General features: G+C 41.7%; 2 protein-coding genes across 3 annotated transcripts in view; one reads left to right on the plus strand and one right to left on the minus strand.

Moving 5' to 3' along the window:
* LOC136883513 (gastrula zinc finger protein XlCGF57.1) overlaps positions 1–17,333 on the minus strand; it is a 66,189-nt gene extending 48,856 nt beyond the window's left edge. Inside the window, exon 1 of the mRNA XM_067155871.2 lies at positions 16,766–17,333. Coding sequence (XP_067011972.1) covers positions 16,766–16,798 — 33 coding nt within the window. The 5' untranslated portion in view covers positions 16,799–17,333. The remainder of the gene's footprint in view (positions 1–16,765) is intronic.
* Positions 42–24,205, plus strand: mRpL33 (mitochondrial ribosomal protein L33). Of its 2 annotated transcripts, none has more exons than XM_067155876.2 (3): positions 42–185; positions 15,686–15,789; positions 24,054–24,205. In XM_067155876.2, the coding sequence occupies exons 1-3, from the start codon at positions 145–147 to the stop codon at positions 24,101–24,103; spliced, it is 195 nt and encodes a 64-aa protein (XP_067011977.1). In that variant the 5' UTR covers positions 42–144; the 3' UTR covers positions 24,104–24,205. The 2 variants fall into 2 exon arrangements, with proteins under 2 accessions (XP_067011977.1, XP_067011976.1); XM_067155875.2 differs by lacking the exon at positions 42–185 and adding an exon at positions 448–593.
* Positions 24,206–25,955: the final 1,750 nt, after the last annotated feature.

The raw sequence follows: 25,955 nt of genomic DNA on the forward strand, positions 1-25,955 counted from the left end.
TGTAATAAATAGCAAAGCTGTTAACAAAAGACGAACGATAATATGGTGCGGATAACATTACGTTTTGTGGTTATGTTCTTCTATGGTTAAAAACTTGAAGCGTTTCTTCGGTAGCTTTATATTATTCATTTACGAAAGTAAATCATGTTTTTGACCAATATTCTTTTGAAGAAGGCTAAGAGCAAGTATGTATTTATCTCATATTTGTAACATTTGTTATAATTAGAACTGTGCTGAGTTTTATATAATTTTAATAGCACACAATTTGTGTATATAAAGCGATTACATGTCATTTAAACATAAGTCAATTATAGGCCTATTTCTCTTAGAGCATCCCACGACATGGTAACGAGAACAAGTCAAATTACACAGTGTACACACACAACTCTCGTCCGGTTCATGAAAGATCCTGGTTTTGCAGAGTTTGTAGTGGTATCCATGAATTGCCATAGAATTGATAAAATGTCGGAGGTCCTGGTTTGTATTGGCCCATGTTCTGTTCGTCATTGCTTCAGTCGTATAGAATTCGGGACAAATATCATTCCTTTTGGCCACTCTTTCGTCCAGGAGTTTCTTCCATTGGTCTGTATAAGGTAGAGCAAGCTTGAATCTCAAATCTTCAATTAGGAAAGGCTCCTTTGCGAGTTCATAAACCAGTGTTGATCTAGTGAATCTAGACACACACAGGGTTGTCTTTAAGAATCGGGCTTTGACTTTTTCTAGAATGTGTAGGTCATTCTTTGTTAGCTTATCTCAAATGATTTCCAGCCCATATGTTAAAATAGGGATTATTTTTGCGTCAAACAGGGTAATGGCCGTCTTGAGAGATAGTCTGTTTAGATTCTTGATGTCAAATATCGCTTTCATAGCTGCCGCAGCACGCAGTCTAATATGAAGTCTGAAGGAGTTTGCTGTCGTCTGCATCGTCAAGCCCAGATATTTAAAACTGTTCACGTCGTTTAATGTTTCTGCTTTGTACGTCACTTTGTCACTTGAGGATGTTCGTCCACCCTTCCTGAAAATCATGTAGACAGTAGTGATGGGCTAGCGACAGAATCGAGTAGAATCGAGTAATGTGCTCTTAGAATCGGTATTACTCGACTCCAGACTCGAGTCCAAGCATACTGGTGTCGCTATCTGTGGACATGCCTTAGAACTAAAATCTACTGTACTGGAGTGCACGGCATTCAGGGTCACCCACAGAATATTTTTGTGGTGTGGAGTGCAATATGTTTTCTGCTGATGATTGATGTTGTTCAGTCATAGGTCGTCAATAATTCGATTGTTATGATTATTATTATCATCATCATAGGCACTAAAGGTTGTGACTTACTAACAAACTCTCAGCTGTTTAGCTAGAACAGAATGACGTTCTGTCCGCTGATTTGCTGCGTGAACGTACGTCATATTCTGGACGCCTCATCTTAATACCCGACATTATATCTGCCGAAAGTAAGATGTACATATAAACTGCTGTAATTCACCTGTTCCCCCGGACGATTGTAGGCTTTGGCACGGTTAGCAATAGGCTATGGTTACAATAAATCTGTCATACTACCGATCATATTAGCACATCTACGCCCGTGTATATGCATAATGGCTACATGAGATATAATTTACCAGTAGCGAAGCAATACAATGTGTGCAGAAATACCGTCTATAGTCTACAAATAGCACATGTTACCGGGCGAGTTGGCCGTGCGCGTAGAGGCGCGCGGCTGTGAGCTTGCATCCGGGAGATAGTAGGTTCGAATCCCACTATCGGCAGCCCTGAAGATGGTTTTCCGTGGTTTCCCATTTTCACACCAGGCAAATGCTGGGGCTGTACCTTAATTAAGGCCACGGCCGCTTCCTTCCAACTCCTAGGCCTTTCCTATCCCATCGTCGCCATAAGACCTATCTGTGTCGGTGCGACGTAAACCCCTAGCAAAAAAAAAAAATAGCACATGTTTAAAATACACTAATTACAACATACATACCGTGACAGGGATTTGAAATAATAATAATAATAATAATGTTATAACTTTTACGTCCAAGTACGTACATTTGTATGGTTTTCGGGGATGCCGAGGTACCGCATTTAGTCCCCCGGGAGATTTTTTACGTCCCAATAATTCTACCGACACTAGGTTGACGTATTTGAGCACCTTCAAATACTACCGGAATAAACCAGTATCGAACCGGCCAAGTTGGGCTATGAAGGCCAGATAAGCTATATTATCAATATTAGAATAGATGGCATATTCAGTGAAGTGTGTGCGAGACGCCGTAAACGGATATTTTCATATCTTATTATGCGTATTAAGTGGCATTATTATCGTTCTCAAGTAATTATCAAATTTAGGTTGTTCCTTTTCCGCATTCATTCAGTTTTTTCATATCGTACCGCGCTGTCGCAATCCCATAAACCCTCAGCGACCGCTTGTACGCATGCTTCATCCATCTACGAGCCGGCGAGTGAGCGAACGTGTGACGTCATGCTATCATCGAGCCTTCGCAAGCGAAGCGAGTCCGAGCCTGGACTCGAAAGAATCGAGTACCGCGATTCCAGGCATCACTCGCGCACATCACTAGTAGACAGTCTTTTCGATGTTTACCTGCAATTAATTTCTATCTGCCCACTTCTCCAGTGCATCCAGTGCTTTTTGTAGCTTTTTAACATCGTGTGATCCTAGAACCATATCATCGGCATATAAATACGTGGTTACTTCGTTTGTCACCTCTTTTATCGCTTGGACCACATCATAGGTAGCTACATTAAACAACAGAGGACTGAGAGGGTCACCCTGTAGAACGCCATTCGTCTGCGTGATCTCCCTCGATGAGGTTATATTGTCTGAGATGATGACAGTGTTATTTATCAACATGTTATGGATCAAAAGAGTGAGCACCTTGTCCTCTACAAGAGAATCTAGTTTCGACGATATGATGTTTCTTTTAAGATTATCGAAGGCCTTGGAGAAATCTATGAACACTGTGTGAAATTTACCCTTTGGTAGTCGTAAGGTGTCATGTATATCGTCCAGTAGATTTCTTATTGCGTGTAGAGTACTTCTTCCTCTTCTAAATCCAAATTGCTCTTCCGGAAGTTTGGCTTCGATTTCTTCCGTCAGTCGAGTGGTTATTAGCTTGGTGAGTATCTTCATCAAATTATTCTCCAGAGCAGTCCCTCTGTAGGAATTTGGATCAAGCAAGTTACCCTTTCCTTTGTATAAGACCTTCAATGTGGAGGTTTTCCATGCTTTGGGGATGTCTCCTAGTAACAAGCAGAGGTTCATGAGATTCGTTATGGATGGAAGTAATACATTTGTTGAAGCTTTAAAGTGTTCACTGAAAATGCCATCAGGGCCCGGTGCTTTTCCATCTTTTAGTTTGAGTATAGTGTCTGAGACTTCTTTTTGTGAGAATAGGGTGATGCCTCCCCTGTCTGCTTCAACGTATTTTCTTGGATAGGCTGTTACGGATCTTTGTTGGTTTAGGATGAGTGAGAAGTGCTTTTCCCATGTATTCATGTCTATTTTGCCAGTTGTTGGAACTTTACGTGGTTTTAATGCCATGAATGGGTCCTTCTTGGCTTCGTCAGCCATCTTCATTGCTTCAAGTTCAATATACTTGTTTCTAGAAGTCTTCAGTAGTTCTTTGTATTTCCTTCTGAGCTGACTGTAGTTTGAGTTTTGTCCTTATATTTCATTTGTAAGGCAGAAATCGCGTTTAAAGAAGAATAGTTATACACATACGTATGTAGTAAACAAAGTGACTGAAAGAGAAAAATAGATACTAATGAAAGTGCAGAGTTGTTGTGGTCTCTATATTGAAGCTTGGTGGACGTAATGTTTGGTTAGTGGTGTTGTGTAGCTCAGGCGGTAGAGCGCTGGCCTCCCGAATTAAAGTGGGCGGGTTTGAAGGTGCTCAGATACTTAGTCTCGTATCGGTGGATTTACCGGTACGCAAAAGAAGTCCTGCAAAACAAATTCTGGGACCTCCGCGTCTTCGAAAGCCGTAAATATAGGAAATGGGGTATAAAGCAACATTAGGCCTATTATAATATATATGTAGATTAGGTTACATTACTTTAAACTGAACTGAATAACCCTTCTGTCTATTGCTGGGAAAATACTCGCTCGCATTCTATCCAACCGCCTGATGCCTCTCGCTGAAGACGGCTTATGTGAAACTCAGTGTGGATTTCGACCCAATTGCAGCACAACAGATATGATTTTCTGTGCTAGACAAATGTAGGAGAAATGCAGAGAACAACATCTCCCTCTGTACATGGCATTCATAGATCTTGCCAAAGCCTTTGGTTCAGTTAAAAGAGATGCCCTGTCCTCAGAAGTACATAAATATTCATAGATTGCTGCATGATAATATGAAGGGCATGGTTCTTGTCAACAGTGACCCTGGAGAAAATTTTGAAATCACAGCAGGTGTGAAGCAAGGTTGTGTGATAGGTCCCACTCTGTTCTCAATATTTGTTGGGACTATAGCCTACTTTATCTTGTTGATGGGAAACTACCAGAAGGCATAGAAATTGAATACAGGACTGATAGAGGTTTATTCAATCTCAGTAGACTACGAGCCAAGACAAAAAAAATCCACTACATCCATCATTGAACTTCAGTATGCTGATGACGATGTTGTACTTGCAAACTCTGAACAAGATTTATAAGCAATCTTAAATGCATTTGATGAAGCATATACAAGTATTGGCCTAAGCCTTAACATCCAGAAGACACGGATCCTTTACCAGCCTGCTTCGAACTCCACCTCCATATGTACTACAATCACAGTCCAAGGCAAAGTTCTGAAGAACATAGAACATTTCCCATACCTTGGCAGCCATCTCTCAGCAAATGCAGATATTGATAATGAGGTTCAACACCACCTCAAATGTGCTAGGATGGCTTTTGGTCGTCTTCGGGTAAGGGTCTTTAATAATTTTATTTAATATTGATGGAGCTACCTTCTAGTCGCCATGCGCTTGTGCGCAGAATGTAAAAAGGAGGTATGGAGGGGAGCCAAAGTACAGTGCGAAACGTGTAAAAACTGGTACCATGTGAAGTGCTTCAGTGTTGATGGAAGGAGTGATGAATTGTGTAGACATTGTAACAAAGAAACATCTCCATCAAGTGCTCATGTGATCAAACATATTAACAAATTTCAGGAAGAAATGAAAGAGATGAGAGGGAGAGAGACCTAGGCAATTCATTAGAACAGTGTCTCACTAAACTTGATGATAATGCCAGCCTTCTGAAGAAACAGCAGGGTGATATAGCTCAGTGCTTGGCAGAGATCAAACTTTTAATGCAGCAGAATATCTATCTGCGCGCCAAAGTGAAGGCTTTGGAAAACCGTGTTGTAGAGGGAGAACAATATTCCAGAAGGAACAACCTTGAAACACAGGGTGTTCCTGAGTGCCTGAATGAAAACGTACTAGAAACTGTAAAGCAGATTGGAAGAGCTCTGGACGTGGAAGTTAAGGACGAGATAGTTGACGCGTGCCACCAATTTCCTAAACAACCCAGCCAAGAACATAGAGCGAGAGTGGTGAAATTTGTGCGGCACTTCGACAAGGAGAAACTCATAAGACAGAGTTTGAAAGATGTTCCACCATTCAACACATTGTAAAATACATTAAAATTATAATAAGACTAACCTATGAAGGAGAAACTCATCGAACATCATCGGGTGAAGAGGAACCTCTCATATTGGATTCCCAGGAGACTCCATTGTGTACGTGAACGAAAGCCTGGTTCCGGAGGAAAGGAAGCTTCTAGCTACTGCCCGTCAGAAGAGGAGGGAGAAACAGTACGCTTTCTTATGGGTAAGAAATGGAACTATTAAAATGCGGAAAAGTCACGGTTCACCAGTAGTGATTATTAATTGTGCCGAAGACCTTGAAAAACTGTAGAGGGTGAGCTAGAATTGATGAATATTTACTATCAGAATGTGCGAGGAATGAGAACCAAATTAGATTCGTTTAATGAAAGTTTATTATCTAATAATGTAGATATTTGTATATTAGGTGAAACCTGGCTTGATGATAGTATACACTGACTGAGCAAATGTCATGGGATAGCGGAGCACTGATGCGCAGGTGTGTTGTCTGCGCACCACACTCCTCCTGTGCCAGCGGCAGTTGTATAGGAGACCTTGGGAGCAGTGGCTGTGCATGTGACAGGTGTAACATGGAACGTCGTCGTGAGCTGACACCGTTCGAACGGGGTATGGTGGTCGATGCCCGACGGATGGGAAGTGCGATTTCGGAAGTGGTGCGAGAATATGGCTTCACGCGATCAACCGTGTCCAGGGTGTATCGTGAATGGTTGAATGCGGGTGTCACCGTCCACAACAGACGAACGACCGGCCGTCCAGCCACCCTTGATGACCGTGACCGGCGACATCTGAGACGGATTGTCAATAGTGACAGACGGGAAAACGTGCAACAAATCACGGCTCAATTCAACACAGGCCGTGCTAGACAAGTCTCCAAGTGGTCAATCCGTAGGAACTTGGGTTCTATGGGTATGGGAGCCGGCGCCGCACACAGGTGCCACTGTTAACCCAACATCATCGGGCACAACGACGCGCATTTGTCGCCAGTCACCAGGGATGGACACTGGAACAATGGCGTAACATGATATGATCGATCTGAATCACGATTTCAACTGCACCATGCCGGTGTGAGGCACCGTGTATGGCGCAGACCACATGAAGTGATGGATCCCACCTGCCTCGAAGGTGTGGTCCAGGGCGCTGGTGTCTCTGTTATGGTCTGGGGTGCATTTTCCTGGTATGGAATGGGCCCCCTTAGTTGTTCTGGAAGAGACTTTGAATGGTACGCGGTATGTTGAGCTGCTCGGAGACCATCTCCACCCATTTTTGGCCTTCCAGCACCCAGACGGTTCTGGGGATGTTTCAAGATGATAACGCGTCGCCACATCACTCCCACGTCGTCCGGGAATGGTTCCAGGAACATGCAGCGGAGGTCCAACGACTGCCATGGCCACCCAGGAGCCCCGATTAGAAACCTATCGAGCATATCTGGGATGTCCTGGAACGCAGGCTCCGTGCCATGGATCCTGCACGCAGGAACAGACCAGCATTGGCGGCCGCTCTGCGAACGTTTTGGTGTCAGCTGCGTCCAGAGGACTACCAGGGACTTGTCAACTCACTTCCATGGCGTCTCACTGCAGTTCGCAGCGTCAGAGGTGGTCCCACACGCTATTAGATGACTATCCCATGACATTTGCCAAGTCAATGTATATGACAGTGAGGTCTGTAGCACTGGATACCGAGCATACAGACAAGACAGAGGTAGCAGCAGAAGAGGGGAGTGGGGTGCTCATAGCAGTGAAGGAAAGCATTAAGGTCCTCAAAGCCGAAGGCTTTGCACGTAGGACAGAGACCTTGTTGTTAAAATTAGAACTATAGGGAAACATTTGTTTGTGCTGTCTACATCTGCCCCGCCTCTAATCTTGAGTCATACCAGGAAGTGCTAGAGTGGCTAAAAGCCCATTATGAAATTTACAGTAATAATGTAATCATAGCATGCGACTTCAACATTCCCACGATAACAAGTACAGACCTCAATCCCTATGATGGTAACAGTCAATGTCAGATGATAAAAAATTTTATGAACTTTTTCGAACTAACATCTCATACAACTGAGCACAATTGCAATGGGAAAACCCTTGACTTAATTCTTACCAATTATACCCAATTAGAAGTTTCCTGGGACACATTCCCTCTCTTACCGGAAGATAAGCACCCCCCCTTCATTAAAATTTAATTTACCATTAAAAAGTGCTATAGAGAATTTCAGGCTAAAAACTGAAACAAGATTTAATTTTAGGAAAGCTAAATTTGAGAAGCTATTCATGGAATTAAGGGACATTGACTGGAATGAGCTATACAGTAGCACGGAAATAAATTCGGCAGTAAATACTTTTTAAAGTCAACTGTACATGGTATTGCAGAGAAACATTCCAGTGTCTAATTCACAGAGGCTGAATGAATACCCCTCCTGGTTCACAAGAGGAATTATTAGAGACTTAAAACAGAAAGAGATCCATAGAAAACGTAAGGGCATTTTTCAATATAGTGATATGAAATTTAAACAACTCAGAAGCAAAATTAAAGCAGATATTAAAGTAGCTTATATTTATTTAGCGTATGATGAATACAATATTATTTACAATATATACAACTACCATCTCAAGCTCGTAACTAAAGTTCCATGTCAAAATTTAATAGCCAGAGAAGAGCTTCGTTTGAGACACAGTTTAAGTCCTCAATAGAGCCTCTGTACGCAAAGGACACTCAAATGCAAGGTGTTCCACTGTCTGTTCCCCTTGTCCGCAGTCACATTGCGGTGATGTCTTCCATCCCCATTTGAAGAGAGTGGCTCCACATCTACCTTGGCCGGTCCTAATTCGATTTAGCATCCTCCACTGCCGTCTGGGAAGAGAAAAACCATCTGGGCACTTGCATGGGTTCTCAATGATGTGGTGATGTGGTAATGCGGATTGCTGATGCCATTGTTCTTTCCAGGCGTCCGATACATTAAAGGAGGTGTCCTGTAAATTCATTGCAGTACGCCAAGAAGGGTGTCTGGATTTCAGTCGTTTAGCTGGGGAAGCTGCTATGTCAGAATGAATAGGAAGGTGAGGATTGTTTTCAATTTTCTTCCACAAGTTAAGCAGTGACTGTGATCTTCTTAGGGATGGAGGTGGTATGTGGCTTAGGGTGGGAAGCCAGTGTGTGTTAGTTGGTCGGATGCATCCTGTAATGATACGCATTGCTTGGTTCAGCTGGGTGTCTACTAATCCAGTGTGAGCACTGTTAAGCCAGGTAGAGCAGCAATATTCAGCGACGGAATAAGAGAGTGCAAGAGCAGTGGATCTCAGGACTTGGGCATTAGCACCCCAGGATGTACCTGCCAGCTTTTGGAGGATGTTATTTCTGGTCTTGATCTTGGCTGACACATTATAGAGGTGATTCTTGTAGGTCAAGGACCTGTCCAGGGTGACTCCCAGGTCAAAGACACCATTGCACATGATTGTAAAAAAAAAAAAAAAAATGGATCTGATGTAAAAAGTAGAAAATGTAAGGAACTTGTAATAATATGTGGTACAATAATGAGGAGTTAAAGAGTGGTGAATCAGTTGTGGACGGGTTTGCTAGGTATTTCAGATCAGTCTACTCTCAACACACTGCTCTGTACGATATTCCCACAGATAACACTAGTGACTCAGAAACTTTACACATCGATGAAATAACTGTGGAAGGCATTGACAGAGCCCCGAGAAATTTAAAGCCGAAGACATCTGCAGGTCCGGATCAGATACCTCCATATATCGTAAAGGAATGTGCGGAAGTCCTTAGGAAGCCATTATATTTTCTTTATAATCTTGCTCTTAAAACAAACTTTTCCTGAAGTTTGGAAAAAGTCTGAGGTTTGCCCCTTACTAAAATCGGCTGATCAGCTGTTAATTAAAAACCATCGACCAATGTGTATCCTATCAGCTTTTGCAAACGTTTTTGAGTTTATTCTTCATGATAAGATTACTTTGCACATTACACCACTAATATCTGACCAGCAACATGGATTTATATCTAGGAGACCTACAGTTACAAATCTGGTCAATCTGTGTCAGGCAAATGGACTTTGTTTTCTCAGATTTTGAAAAGGCATTTGACAGTGTGGATCCTGATATGACATCGAGATGTCATTACTTTACTTCTCCTACTCCCAATGTTTATGATGTGGCCTAAATGGCATGGGAATTGTGACATATTGACTCTACCTTCGTGGTATTATTTTCTATTCTGTTTCTTACTACTTCAAGTTTTATTTAAAACACATGTGCTTTAAGCATTGCGCTTATTAATCTTATTAGAAACTAGTTTGGTCCTTGTATGTGCTGAAACCTACTCCTAAAGGTTTGAACTACGATGCTCCGCCCCTTGACCAATTAGAGCTCGCTCTTACAAACAAAGTTCATCGCCGATTCTTGTGGTGGCTGAGAGCGGCTATTATTGAGTGGAGCGTGGACTGAGATGGAAGTACGTTTGGTGTCTCTCTGGTGTGAGCGGGTTTCGCAGGCCGACATGGACGTTACATGAAGAAGATTGTAAGAGGGCTTCTCCTCTTGCCCTCATTATGTTTTAAACTTATCTAACAACGTGGGAACAGCACTAGTCTGTATGTTTTTTTTTTAATTTTTGGCTCGGCCTCTTCTCCAAGAATGTATCAAAATGGCGTTATCGTGTCATCTCAATCCAGTGGAAAGTTTCGGCAGTTTTAAGAATCTTATTTCCAAATTTTTGGCTCGGCCTCTTCTCCAAGAATGTATCAAAATGGCGTTATCGTGTCATCTCAATCCAGTGGAAAGTTTCGGCAGTTTTAAGAATCTTATTTCCTTCAGCTTCAATCAATTTGAGTATCTGTTATGTGGTGAATGTGGACTCTAAATTTCTGTCAAAAAAAAGATCTCGGCTCCATAAAAAAAAATTATCTGCTGTGTGGGAAATATTACTCGCACCTTTTCTCAGAATGTGTGCTGGCAGGATCTACTGGTCAGTTCTTATGAAATAAGACAGCAAAAGTATGAGCTTATCAGTCTTGTATGGCGGTGGAAGAGCTTCCTGCCTAGGTTTACGGATATGTGAATTTGAGGATAGTAATATTTGTTACAGAATATGAAATATAAATATTTCAATCAGAGCCGACAACCCCCTTCATCACTCTCTGCACCCTCCACTTTGAGGACCACTGATGTAAATGACTGTGAGACATCAGAGTAAGCTTTCATATTAGGATAATCTTAGGAATGAAGGTGGGTAAGCATGCAACATACCACAAAGACACATTCAACAACGAGGAGGGTTTAGGAGGGGCTGCATCGTTGGTTTAAGGGACATAGGATGCAAAAATTTTGATACAATTACATAACAGAAATTTGTCTAAAGGGCAATATTTTAAGGGCATTTATGGCATTTAACATGTTACGATCTCTGAAAAAACTTCCTTCTTTTTCACCTCCTAATAAAATAATTTGGATGAACCTTATTTTCATGTGAAAAAACAGCCTGCTTAATTTTTTGGAAGGTTTCGGCCGTCACATTTTTAGGACCCCTTACCCTACCTATTGTCATACTGTGTGCTAGTTTATGATGTTCTTACAACATTCGCTCTGGGTGATCTGTTGTTTTTTTGTTAGTAAGTGTAGTAGATAATTAATGTTAATGTTAATATTAATGTTATGTTGAAAACATTTCTTAGCAGACAAACTAGGGGTCCATATATTACAAAAACCATAAAATAAAGCAGTTTCCTCAATTGTGCCGTAAGGTGAAGGGCTAAAGGGCCCAGAAAGGTTTCAAATTGTGAGTCTTGGATGTGTGTTTGAGTCATCAGTCCATAGACTGGTTTGATGCAGCCCTCCATGCCACCCTATACTGTGCTCACCTTTTCATTTCTACGTAAATATTGCATCGTACATCTGCTCTAATCTGCTTGTCATATTCATACCTTGGTCTACGCCTACCGTTCTTACTACCTACACTTCCTTCAAAAACCAACTGAACAAGTCTAGGGTGACTTAAGATGTGTCCTATCATTCTATCTCTTCTTCTCGTCAAATTTAGCCAGATCAATCTCCTCTCCCCAATTCGATTCAGTATCTCTTCATTCATGATTCGATCTATCCATCTCACCTTCAGCATTCTTCTGTAACACCACATTTCAAAAGCTTCTATTCTCTATCTTTCTGAGCTAGTTATCGTCCATGTTTCACTTCCATACAATGCCACGCTCCACATGAATGTCTTCAAAAACATCTTTCTAATTCCTATATCAATGTTTGAAGTGAGCAAATTCCTTTTCTTAAGAAAGCTCTTCGTTGCTTGTGCTAATCTGCATTTTATGCCGTCCTTACTTCTGCCATCGTTAGTTATTTTACTACCCAAGTAACAATATTCATCTACTTCCTTTGAGACTTCATTTCCTAATTTAATATTTCCTGCATCGCCTGCCTTCGTTCAACTGCACTCCATTACTTTTGTTTTGGACTTACTTATTTTCATCTTGTACTCCTTACCCAAGACTTCGTCCATACCATTCAGCAGCTTCTCAAGATCTTCTGCAGTCTCAGATAAAATAACAATATCATCGGCAAATCTCAAGGTTTTGATTTCCTCTCCTTGGATTGTGATTCCCTTTCCAAATTCCTCTTTGATTTCCTTTACAGCCTGTTCTATGTAAACATTGAAAAGGAGGGGGGGACAAACTGCAGCCTTGCCTCACTCCTTTCTGGATTGCTGCTTCTTTTTTAAAGCCCGCGATTCTTATCGCTGCAGACTGATTTTTATACAGATTGTAGATAATTCTTCGTTCTCGGTATCTGTACCCAATCACCTTCAGAATCTTAAATACCTTGGTCCAATCAACATTATCGAATGCCTTTTCTAGATCTACGAATGCCATGTACGTGGGCTTGTCCTTGATTCGTTCCTCCAAGATCAGACGTAAAGTCAGGATTGCTTCACGTGTTCCTACATTTCTTCTGAAGCCAAATTGATCTTCTCCCAACTCAGATACAACTTGTTTTTCCATTCTTCTGTAAATAATACGTGTTAAAATGTTTCAGGCATGAGGCACTAAACTAACGGTGCGGTAGTTTTCACACCTGTCAGCACCGGCGTTCTTGGGAATAGGTATAACAACATTCTGCTGAAAATCGGATGGGACTTCCCCTGTCTCATACATCTTACACACTAAATGGAATAACCTTGCCATGCTGGTTTCTCCTAAGGCAGTCAGTAATTCAGAGGGAATGTCATCAATTCCAGGTGCCTTGTTCCTATTTAGGTCACTCACAGCTCTGTCAAACTCTGACCTCAAAATTGGGTCTCCCATTTCATCAGCATCAATAGCCTCTTCTTGTTCCAGAACCAAATTATCTACATCTTTACCTTTACCTTTACAACTGTTGAATATGTTCCTGCCATCTTTCTGCTTTGTTCTTTCCCTAGAAGTGGTTTTCCATCTGAGCTCTTAATATTCATACACCTAGACTTCCTTTCTCCAAAGATTTCCTTGATTTTCCTGTATGCAGCATCTACCTTTCCTAGGACCCTACAACCTTCGGCATCCTTGCATTTCTCCTTCAGCCATTCTTCCTTAGCTACTTTGCACTTTCTATCCACTTGATTCTTTAATTACCTGTATTCTTTTCTACCCTCTTCATTTCTAGCATTCTCTTATTTTCGTCGTTCATCAATCAGGTCTAGTATCTCCTGAGTTATCCACTGATTCTTGGTTGATCTTTCTTCCTTCCTAACATTTCTTCAGCAGCCCTACTGACTTTTTTTTTCATGACTATCCACTCTTCCTCTATTGTGTTTCCTTCACACTCTTTTCTTTCAACTTGCCTAGATCCCATCTTTTTGCATTCTTTCCTTTCTTCAATGTCTTCAGCTTCAGATGGTATTTCATGGCCAACAAGTTGTGGTCAGAGTCCACGTCTGCTCCTGAGAAAGTTTTGCAATCCAACACCTGGTTTCTGAATCTCTGCCTAATCATAATGAAGTCTATTTGATACCTTCCAGTGTCTCCAGGTCTCGTCCACATATACAGCCGTCGTTTGTGGCGTTTGAACCAAGTATTGGCAAGGACTAAATTATGGTCAGTGCAGAATTCAACCAGCCGACTTCCTCTTTCGTTCCTTTGTCCCAATCCGAATTCTCCTACTGTATTACCTTCTCTTCCTTGGCCTACCACTGCATTCCAGTCTCCCATCACAATTAGATTCTCATCACCTTTTACATATTGTATTAAATCTTCTATCTCTTCATATATTATTTCGATTTCCTCATCGTCCGCTGAGCTAGTAGGCATATAGACCTGCACTGTTGTGGTGGGCATTGGTTTGGTGTCTATCTTGACGACAATAATTCTTTCACTATGCTGGTCATAGTAGCTTACCTGCTGTCCTATTTTCTTATTCATTATTCAACCAACTCCTGCATTTCCCCTGTTTGATTTTGTGTTGATGATTCGGTAGTCGCCTGACCAAAAAATCCTGTTTCTCCTGCCAACGTACTTCACTTATACCAACCACATCTAACTTTAGTCTATCCATCTCCCTTTTCAGATTCTCTAACCTACCACAACGATTCAAACTTCTAACATTCCACGCTCTGACTCGCAAAATGTCAGTATCCATGTTCCTGATGATCGCCTCCTCTCATGTAGTCCCCAACCGGAGATCCGAATGGGGGACTAGTTTACCGCCGGAATATTTTACCCGGGAGGAAGCCATCATCATTACATCATTCATACAGAGAGAGCTGCATGTCCTCGGGAGTTAGTTACGGCTGTAGTTTCCTGTTGCTTTCAGCCGTGTAGCAGTATCAACACAGCTAAGCCATGTTGGGTATTATTACAAGGCCATATCAGTCAATCATCCAGACTGCCGCCCTTGCAACTTCCGAAAGGCTGTTACCCCCTTTTCAAGTCTTGGATAGCCCTATCAAACGTAAAAAACAAATTTCAAAAATCACTTCCGGCCTAAATGCATATCCGGAAAGACAGCCTAAAATCGCTTGTTTCTTTACTTGTTTTTTAAACATTGAAATCATAGCCAAAGTAACTTATTTACATAATTCTTTCTGTAATGTGTTCCTTTGATCAATACCCTCAACCTTTTTTTTTTTCCTTTTTTTTTTTCCGAAAAATGTCCACATCGAATGTAGTTAGTTATAAGTGCTTAAGTGAAACTCTACATTGACTCACATTTGTGCTCTCTCAAACTAAAAAACAAACTTCGAAAATCACTTCTGGCCTTAAGTGAAACAATGCATTGACTCACATTTTTAAATATTTTTTTAATACTATTTGTTCAGGGCGTCGCCTAGAAAGATCTTTTTTCCTGACTTGCACTATAAGTTATGAACCTGCGTGTATTGGGATATTGCGGAAGTGTAAAGTGTTGAATGTGAGGAAAGGAACGTTAAGGACGACACAAACACCCAGTCCCCAGGCCAGGGATATTAATCATTTACAATTAAAAACCCTTGACCTGGCTGGGAATCGAACCCGGGGCCGCCGGGTGACAGGTGGATGCGTTGCCCCCTAGACCGCGGGGCCGGACTTGACTCACATTAGCGCTCGTAGTGGTAGAAAAAGGCAAACTGCTAATCTAATCGACCAGATAACGATGATTAAGAAAAGGATTGTAATATTAGGAATAAATAAAGAATATATTCTCATACTTTATTATATATTTTTAACCTAAAATTCATAACTCGTATCCGTAGGATGTTTTCAATATTGAGTTTAAAAAATTTTAATCCTTTTTAAAATGGAAAATCTGTCTTTCAAGGTGCTGATATTCTGTTAATGGAGCAGCTGGATTTAGTTGGTCATGCTATATCTGAGTGTTTCACAGTTGTGTTGCTCAAAGTACTGAAAGCATCAATAAGGGGATTATGAGTACTTGTAATCTGCAATGGGAAAATAAAAGAGGGAATAAATGGGTGATGTGGGTTTTTTACACTGAGCATAAGAGGAAAGATATTATGAAACCTGTTGCAACAGGCTTTGTGTTATCCATGTTTGAACCTCACACACTTCTCTTTTACCATATAGCCCTCACCATACCATTCTATTTATTTACAGGAGTATAATGGTGCTCATGGAGAGTGTCGTCAGCGGGCACAAATACACCCAGATTCGAGAGCGGCTCGCAGATAAGTTGGAAGTCATTCGATTTGACCCATACAGTAAGAAATCATTCTTTATATGCTCAAATTTTTTTTTTCACAAATAATCCATATTGTTGGATAGTTGTATAGATAAGCTGTTCTTTTTTTACGTCACACCGACACAGATAGTTCTTATGGTGATGATGGGAGAGGAAAGGCCTGGGAATGGGAAGGAAGTGGCCGTGGCCTTAATTAAGGTACAGCCCCAGCATTTGCCTGGTGTGAAAATGGGAAACCATGGAAAACCATCTTCAGGGCTGCCGACAGTAAGGGTTTGAACCCACTATCTCCCGGATACGAGCTCACAGCTGCGTGCCCCTAACCGCATGGCCAACTCGCCCGGTGATAAGCATTTTTTACCAGGCAAGTTGGTCGTGCGGTTAGGGGCGTGCAGCTGTGAGCTTGCATCCGGGAGATAGTGGGTATGACCCCACTGTCGGCAACCCTGAAGATGGTTTTTCCATAGTTTCCCATTTTCACACCAAGCAAATGCTAGGCTGTACCCTAATTAAGGCCACGGCTGCTTCCTTCCCACTCCTAGGCCTTTCCTATCCCATCGTCGCCATAAGACCTATCTGTGTCGGTACGATGTAAAACAACTTTTAAAAAAAGCATTTCACAACTTTGAAAAAGAAAAGAAAAATGTCTGAAACAATAATATGTAGAGTCCCGTGAAAGTGTCTTGGCAGTTGAAAACTGTATGACAGTGTGGATAATTTTACTGCTAATTTCTAAGTAATGAATTTTATTGATTTTCACTCAAATATACTCTTATTTTTGCTTGTGGTTAGGCGACCCTTCACAGGGGTATGGTAGAATGGTGATATATAAAGAGCCTCGAGATCACAGAGCTGTGAGTCTGACCTAAGCCTAACTGGCTCCTGCTCACAATTAATGGAAGGAAGGAACAAAGGTCAATACATCGGTAGTTGTCGCAAAAGAAAATCCCTCATAAACTTGTGACTAGGGTTTCTGGTGCCAGGTATTGACTTACTTGACTTAATTCCTGTTGTTCCTTGTGGAACATAGGGCATCAACAAAGCATCTCCATATGATCCTGTTGTTAGCCAACCTCTTCACCTCTCTCCAGGTCTTGCCTTCTTCCATTGCCTCCATGTGTACAGATCTTCGCCACGTTTGTTTGGGCCTTCCTCTCCTCCTTTTGCCCTGCGGGTTCCAATCCAGTGCCTCTCTCTCAATGGCTTCATTCCCTTTCCTCAACGTATGCCCTATCTATTTCCATTTCCGCCGCTTTATCTGTATGGCCATCTCAGTTTCACCCATCCTTCTCCATAGTTCATGATTGGAGATTACTTCCGGCCAGTAGATGTTTAGAATCTTCCTTAAACAGCGGTTGACAGAGGTCTGCAACTTGGAGGTAATCACTTTAGTCACTTTCCACCTGGAAAGTGAAAGTGCCAGGTATTAGGGCTGTTGTATTATGTTAACAGATCTATCCATTTCAATACCTTGGGTGTAATATAGTTAAATATTTACAATATCAGCAGATAATCATCCATGGATGCGGAGGAAGGAAGTTCGGAAGCGGATAATATTTTGTATATCCGCGCAGGGCTCTAATTATATGGCCCATTAAGTTTTGTGGGGTTAATTTTTTAAACCTATGTGGGTAGTTCTAATATTTGGGACAATCTGTGCCATTCATCATCATCATAAATTTTCATTTTCTCAGGTGGTGGTGGTGAATATGGTTTTAAGAGGAAGTACAACCAGGCAACCATCTTCTTTTAACACTAATCAGAGCTGTATTTAGGTGTTGGTGGTGGTGAAAATACAACTAGACATCCATCTTCTATATAACACTATTCAGAGAGAAAAAATGAAAGGGATCCAACACTAAGAAAAATGAAGGTATTGGCTAAAGAATGACAAGGGCCGCAAAGGGCATGAAAATGGAAAATTCCCTAGGCCTCAAATGCTCTAATACCGTCAGGATCAGAAAGAACAAGAGTTGACCAAGTGAGGTCGGATAAGATATGCGAAAGTGAGAAGCATGGCGTAAATAAGTGGAAGCAATGCCAGCCAGATCAGGGATTTTAGCTCTGTATTGATAATTCCAATGGCACAAGGAAACTACCTCACTCTTAATTTCCCTGGTATGCCTCTTCAGTGATGCCTAGGCCATTTATGACAGCTGATGGCGGAGCTGTTGAAGATCCAACCAGCCTTCGGGCTGATGACTAAACATACAAAACATATCTTCATCTACACACATCACACTACTATAATCAGCACAGAAACACACAATAGTGATTACCTTCTTTCTCATAGGGTTGGTGTCAGGAAGGACACCATAAAACTGGACCAAATACACACACATGCAGACTCCAAAAATTTGAGGAAAAGGTCAGAAAGAAGAAGATCAATTTCATGTTTCCAGCTCCAGCTAGTTTGGGATGTTAATGGCATCTTTCCATATTCCTTTATCTATCCACTATTGCTGTTCCTTAACTGTGTTCCAATCCAGTCATCTCCATACAGGCCAGAAGGCCCTTGGAGGAATGGAAGGTAAAAATTTCCACTATCCATAACCTTGGCACTAGGTGGAGTAGGATGGTTATCTCTACGCCCAGTCTCCTTTCCTCCCAGGAATTAATCTCTCATTTTTGGTGTAGGCTGAGTGAACCTCAGGGCCATGTGCACCTCTGGAAGTGAAAATCTTGTTTCTTAAATTTTTCAACCTCCTGACAGAGAATTGAACTTGCATCCTTCTGGGTGAACCCACTTTTACCGCCTCAGCTGGGCAGCCCTGTGTTCTAATCCAAGTTCCTTCTTATTATGGTGTTCTTGATTAAATTCAGCTACTTAGTCTGGGTCTACCTCTTGTTCTCTTTCTTCAAACTTACAAGGGTAGATGGGCCATTGGTATTTTCTTACTTATAGTATATGAATATGTATGTCCCAAAGCAGTTGGGCCAGATATTCAAGCATCCTCGAGGAAATCATCTCTGACAAGTTCCAAGAGCCTTATACCAATTATATGTAAACAAAGTGACAAGCGAGTACATGGCTCAGTGGATAGCACCCGAGTCTAATTATTGAAGGATTGTTGGTTCAATTCTCACTGCATAAATGGCCTTCTTCTTATTTTTACCTTCTTATGTTTCATTCTACATGTAGATGCTAGGTAAAAATATTTGTAATGGTTCAAAATTTGGACACAGAAATGAAAAAACTTTGTGTAGGAAATGGAGTATTTGTGGGTTTTTTTTCATAGTAAAGTTTTTCTTTTTTAATTAGCTTTATGTCATACAAACACAGATAGGTCTTATGGTAACAAAGCAAAAATTAATGTCCCTACCCTCATTTTTCAGTTTTTTACCCAAATTTTGAACCATTACAAATATTTTCACCTAGTATATACCGAGTGGCACACCCTCCGTTGCAGTCTAGTTTTATGCAACCTGACACGTTTCCTAGAATTCTGAAAACCATCAGTCCCTCTCCCTAATCTGGGGAATTATAATGAGATGTATGGTTATGGGCTAGAAGACAGCAGGAATCATGAGCACCACTATCAATTCATTATGGGTATCCCGAATGAACAGATACAAAGAACATGCTTGTTACAACAGGAGGTGAAGACATAGACCAGAAACAGGTATATTACAGGGTGGTTCGCTAGCCCCATGCAATTCAGTTTTATGCATCCTGCCACATTTTCTACAATTTGAAATATGAGGACAGATTGGAAAGTAACGCACAATAATTGTGTTCCCCATATGTTGAATATGTACCAAAACCATTATCAGTCAATTTACTCATTGCTGAGCAAACAAACTTACATCTTTGACCTAATTTTCTACATAGTCACCAAGTTTATCAACACATTTCTCCTATTGCGGTACCAGTTTCAATATGCCCTGTTCGGAGAAGTCTGTTTGGTTGGAGTATAGCCATCTGCGGACTATTGATTTCACTTCGGCATCTGTCGCAAAGTGTCTGGACTGTATGGTGGATGGTGGAACACCTCCCACCCAAATTTTACAAATTTCTCATGAAAAACATGTGGGGACGGGCATTGACGTGAAGAAGTTTGACACCGTCTGCATTAATATTGCAGCGTTTGTCACGAACGGCACGACACAACTTAACCAAAATTTTAATGTAGGCTGCAGCATTCACAGTGGTCCCGTGTTCAGCAAAGTCGACCAATAACATCCCAGACATGTCCCAGAACACTGTCACAAGCACTTTCCTAGCAGATTGAGTAACTTTGACTTTTTCGTACTGGGGAACCAGCAAAGTTTCAACTCCATAGAGGCCTGCTTGGTTTCGGACGTGTAGTGGTAGGCCTACGACTCGTCACCAGTGGCGATTCCTTTCAGAAAATCATGTTCTGCTGTGGCGTAACATGTCAAGTGTTCCATGCTTGTCATCATTCACTGGCCCTTGGGGTTGTCTATCACGTTCTTAGGCACCCAGCAAGCACTAACTTTACGGAATTCCAGCTTATCATGAAGTGTCGTACACCACACCATAGAACCTGTTGAACATCTGCGATAAGGTTAGCAGGTGCACACGCCGATCGTTCAAAATTGCTGCCTCAATGGCGTGGACATTCTGCGGAGTTGAAGCTGTTACTAGCGGCCGGAGCATGGCAAATTACTAAGGTTCACACGGCCCTCTAGGAAGAATGCACATCACCTAGAGACATTGCTATGGTCCAGACAGTCGTCCCCATACATGCCACGCATGTCCTGTGAATTTCACTCGGTATATGCTCTTTGGCCCACAAATATCAAACTACACATTGCTGCTCTTCACACGTGGACGAAATGTAACATGCGCACCATGTTTGTTTCGTAGTTCAGACTTCTTTCACTATAGCTGCATATGAAAGCAAAATACCCTCTGTAGCACAAACTTCAAACTATATCGTCGTGAAATCCCAGCTGCAGTACAAGAGGAGAAAAAAATGACTGTGCATTATTTTCCGATCTGCCCTTGTACATCGGTCCCTCTCCCTAAACTGTGGTAATATAACGAGATGAGTGTTTGTGGGCTAAAATCCAGCAGGAATCGTGAGCGCCACTATTAATTCATTGCGAGTACCCCGAATGAACCCATAAACTGAACACAGATGTGAAGAAAACGTACTTTACAATAGGAGTGGTGGTAGTGATTATTGTTTTAAGAGGAAGTACTATTAGGCAACCATCCTCTATTGACACTAATCAGAGAGAAAATAAGGAAGGAATCGGACACTTCAAAAAATGAAGGTATCGGCCAAGGGAAGACAAGGACTACAAAGGGCGTGAAAATGAAAGACTCTCTAGCATTTGGAAACTTAATACTGGCAGGGTTGAAACGAAAAGAGTTGACCAAGGGAGGTCGGGTAGGATAGATGAAAGTGAGGACCCTGCCATAAGTAAGTGGAAGCAAGCCAGGACTCAGCTAAGGGCCCCGTGGTCGCCAACCCATGCTCTCTGCGCGCGCGCGCGCGCGCGCGCGCACACACACAGACCAGGAACAGATATTGTATAGGCGGGAAACTGCATGCTGCATGTCATCCCTCGCAATAGCTCACTTGGCAGTGGTGGGGTGGGAGTTGTAATAGTAGACTGTGCTTCAAGGTTCAAATCCTATGCAAGTTTTTTTACAGCCAGTTGACTGGGATGTGGCAAGGTTGCATACTTAATAGTTTCCACGGACTGATTTGTTTATTTGGCCCTGAAAAGGGTCATTGCTATGGTGCTGTAGGGTGTGGAGCTGGGTTAGAAGAGGCTAGGAAACATGCAACAGGATTTTGGATACCCGAGTCTTTTAACGCAGCACCTGCTCGAACTGACGACCTCCATAGTCAATAAAGAGCTGCGCACGATGTTGTAAGGACCATCTGGCATGTTGCAACATCTCCAGCGTAACAGATCGGCATACCTCGGCAATGAGCTGTCTAAGGAGACCAGGATTGCTCAGCTTCTGTGCATACGCTGGTTATTTTACATGGTCCCACAGAAAAAATCCAGGGGCGTAAGATCGGACACTCTGACAAGCCAGGGGACAGATCCTTTCACTTCCTATCCATTTATGAGGATATGTAGCATGGAAATGGTTCCGGACGACTGCTGCCGCGTCTGGTGGAGTTCCGTGATGTTCAGGGCACATCCTGCAGTGGTCAAGGTATGGCACATATTCCAAGAATGGTGGTAGATCTTGGAGAAACCGCAGATAGTGTTCTCCCATCAGAGGTCCCTCATAGAAATGGGGATGAATGAGGTGACCACGCACGATGCCATAACATACGTTCATGCCCCACTGTACCTGAAAAGCTGCCTGTCGTACCCAATGGGGATTATCCACACTCCAGTAATGCATATTATGTTGATTAACGGATCCATTGTTGTGTAACCGTGCTTCATCCATAAATAATATGGTCAGATCAGTCGGATGGCAGGATCGGTGTCCACATGTTGTCGGGTCCCTTGGCAGAATGCTAAGTACAGATGGTATGGGTGAAACCGCAAGTTATGCCGGACAGCGTCCAACATCTTCATTGTGAGCAGACATCATGGGATGATCTCGAACAGGCCATGTCCTCCTCAGGGACGCAGTAATCTGCAGGCATCTTTCCACACTCCAAAATGTCATGCCTGTTGGTTGTCGTCTATCCAAATAGCGTTATTGATACTGTCGTTTTGCCTGGTATGCATTCTGTCTAGTTTCTCCATAGAGGAGAAGCATATCCGCATACTCGTCCCTGGAATACATCACGAGACACTAGCTGCCTCTGGGAATCAATGGTAGAATTTCAGCCTCCGGATCCCAAGATAGCGGGTTCAAACCCGGCAGAGGTAGTCGGATTTTTGAAGGGCGGAAAACAGTCCATTCGACACTCCATGTCGTACGATGTCGGCATGTAAAAGATCTCTGGTGACACATTTGGTGTTTACCTGACAAAATTAAATCTCAGCAGTAGACGCCCAAGAGAGTTTCGGTTTACTCGGTCTGCCATCTAGTGAGCCTAGAGTAAAACGGAACATCAAAATTGATGAGCAGACAGCCAGATGGCGTCAAATTGAAATGTCTGCACACGGTAGCTGAGGCCATACGATTATATCACGAGGCAGTTAATAAGCTATGTGTTGTGACATGCCTCGAAGGAGGGGAGTTCGCGCATTTACATACCTGCCTGCTATCGCATGTTGTTATTATTCCAATAGGGCACACTTTGCCCTACCTGTAGTCTACGAGGTTTGGAATATGTACGACGTAGCTAATTGGTTGCCTGTATCGTAGCCACAATCACCACCTCATCCTCGTCCAACCCAGCTTAGTACCCTATGCCATGATACATACGGCCCATTACAGGGCTAAATAAATAAATCGTTCTATGGAAGCTATCAAGTATGAAACCTTACCACATCACAGGCATTTTGTGGCAAAATAAAAATAAATTAAAAATACTTGCATGGGATTCGAATCTTTGAGCACCGTCCGCTATCACAACTCCCACTGCGCCCCTGCCAAGTGAGCTGTTGCGAGGCTCGACATGCAGTGCGCAGTTTCCAGCATATACAATACCTGCTCCTGGTCTGAGTGTGCACCTCCTGTTGTAAGGTGCTCGTTGTACAGGTTCATTCGAGATACCCATAATGAATTAATAGGGGCACACACGATTCCTGCTATCTTCTAGCCCGTAATCACATATCTCATTATATTACCCCGGTTTAAGGAGAGGGACCGATGTTGCAAGGGGGTGGTGAACCACTCAGTGTAGGCTGTGAACTGCCTGCTACATGCCAGGCCTCATGATAGCCCACTTGGGAGGTGAAGTTTGGCCTTAAATTTGCAGTAAATAGAAAGACAATAGGTGGTCTGATTTACTGTACACTAGTCAACCCATGAGGCACACAGAAGAATCAGTCATTTCTAATTGACCCTAATCCTTCAGTTTATGGTGGATGGGAAAGCTCTGTGTTCTTCTGTTTGTAATTCATTAGCACACATTTACAGCAACCAGGAGAGTGGCACGAGCTTGATAGTATTTCGCAGAAATCTCAGAAAATAAAGTGCAGTGTAATATATGTACCCAACGTAGTAGTCCAGCGTAAGGATTTCTTTTGTGTTTCCAACTTTGTCCTCATCTTATGTTTCTGTTGTTACCCATTTCCACCCTGACTTGTCATAGTATTTTCCTATTGTGTGTTCTTCTCAAGTTTCATTCTTTCCTATAAAAGACTTGATTTATTACATTCGTTCTCTTTCATTACTGATTTATGATGAAGAGAAAAAGTAATAATTATAATTTTCTGTTTCAGTTATGAAGGAGAGCGTATATAAAGAACGTAAGAAGATCAGGAGTATCTGAATCTCTTCCTCTAATAATGTATTTGAGTGTACAAATTTGTTTTTGTATCAAAGGCTAGTGCTTTAATAAAAGGATAAGTTAAATCCACTTCATACTTATAAATTCTTTTATTTTTAATACAATCTAGTCTAAGCCCAAGTGAGACTCAGGGTGGATAATTTGGTCACGTAGCCAAAGCCTGCCTCAGGCTGCTTTCTGTGGTTCTTCTCCATGAAAACATCGGAGCTGTTCTCAGTCTTTGTCAATCTGGAGTGTGAACACCTGTCTTCTCGCACTACCATTTGGCGGAAATTTTCACATTAAATGTAAAGATAGTACTAGCATGCGATGCTTGCACCTCATTTGTTTTTGAGTGTTTGTTCAATGTTGCAGTCTATTTTTGTATTTAAAAAATTGAAGATAACTTGAATAAAAATGACACTATTGCTATGCTGGAAGAGATATTTAGATATTCTGGATTGGAAGACGACGTAGAAGTTCTGTTGCGAATTTCATTCTGATGGTAAGTTAGGCCTGAACTCTGTCATGCTTCCAACAACACTTGATGTGTTTGTTCATATTTCAGTGTTGTGTTAGTGATTTATGTATTTTACAGAGGATGTGAACCACACTAAGGCAAATTATATCTAGAGTAATGTACCCATATTTTTTTTAATAATCATGTTATGTTCAAGAAGGCATTTGTAAGCTCTGAAGACAGTGGTTGTGGCAGAATAGCTGAAAGACAAAGATACCCCATAGTAGAATAACAGGGTAGAGGAAGCGGTGAAAAATAAAAAGGATGGCAAGTATGGAATAGGGATAAAACGGGAGGGGGAATCAGGAAATGAGAAGGTGTAAGAAAGTAGTAAGTGAAGAAAAGCTGGAGGGGATTTACACGAGCGTTAGAAGAGGATGTGTACAGCGGTAAAAGGATGTTATATAGACTTGGAAGCAAAAAGAAAATCTACACAAGGCAGGTGAAAGGTGGGGGGAGGAGAGAGAATAAAGCAATCAGAGGAATGTGAGAAGAGGTGTAGACAAGATGATATAGGTAGTATGTGACGAGACAGAATCCGAGAGCGAAACCGCAGTGGAAGATGTGAAAATTGCTGTCAAATAAGCGATTGTGGGAAAATTAGCAGAATTGTGTGGAAATAACGGCAATAGGATCCGTTGGTTTCGTACTCATTATTCTAGGCCATTTTGCCTCTGACTTTGCTTCTCAAGTGTAGTACCTGTTCAGATTTTTATTCCAAAAACCAGCCTATTCTCAAATTTCTTGGTTAATTCATTTTTCAGTTATATTCTGCAATGATTTTGATAGGATCTTGTATGCTGTTGGCAAAAGTGAAACGTCACCATAATTGTTTAGATCAGTTTTGTCCCCTTTCTTGTGTAAAAGGTGTATTGAGACAGATAGCCACTTTTGGGGAATCTTCTCAAGTTTTATTTAATTGCAAGTAATATTTCATCTGTCTTCGAAGATTTATGACTTAGGTTCTTTAGTCTGCCGAAACTAATTTTCAGTAACTAACTGTATAAACTATCTGCTAAAGTAAACATATAACAGAATTATACCTCAAAAAGAAAGCACTTAATTAAAATTAAAATAGAATTACATGTATGGACATTTCTAAATATATTTGAATAAGATTTGATAGAATCTGATGTTTCATTCTTGAAAGAACATGTCACTATCTTAATTAAGTCGTTTCTTTTTCAGGCATAATTCTGTTTCCGTAGTTTTCTTTTTCAGGTCTATAAATCTCCAGTATATATTCAAAATTAGTTTCGGCAGACTGAAGACCCTAACAGTTACAAGTTAACCGAGTCGAAACTGAATAGAGAGGGCTTCAGATATCACCAAAAA

The sequence above is a fragment of the Anabrus simplex genome, chromosome 11 (assembly GCF_040414725.1).
Source record: "Anabrus simplex isolate iqAnaSimp1 chromosome 11, ASM4041472v1, whole genome shotgun sequence".
Lineage (NCBI taxonomy): Eukaryota > Metazoa > Arthropoda > Insecta > Orthoptera > Tettigoniidae > Anabrus > Anabrus simplex.

Excerpts from the sequence above, each read along its gene's own strand:
- mRpL33 (XM_067155875.2), top strand. The coding sequence starts at position 463 with ATGTCGGAGGTCCTGGTTTGTATTGGCCCATGTTCTGTTCGTCATTGC. Across the intron at positions 594-15,685 it reads CTTCCATTGGTCTGTATAAG|GAGTATAATGGTGCTCATGG; the intron begins GTAGAGCAAGCT and ends ATTTATTTACAG. Across the intron at positions 15,790-24,053 it reads CATTCGATTTGACCCATACA|TTATGAAGGAGAGCGTATAT; the intron begins GTAAGAAATCAT and ends TTTCTGTTTCAG.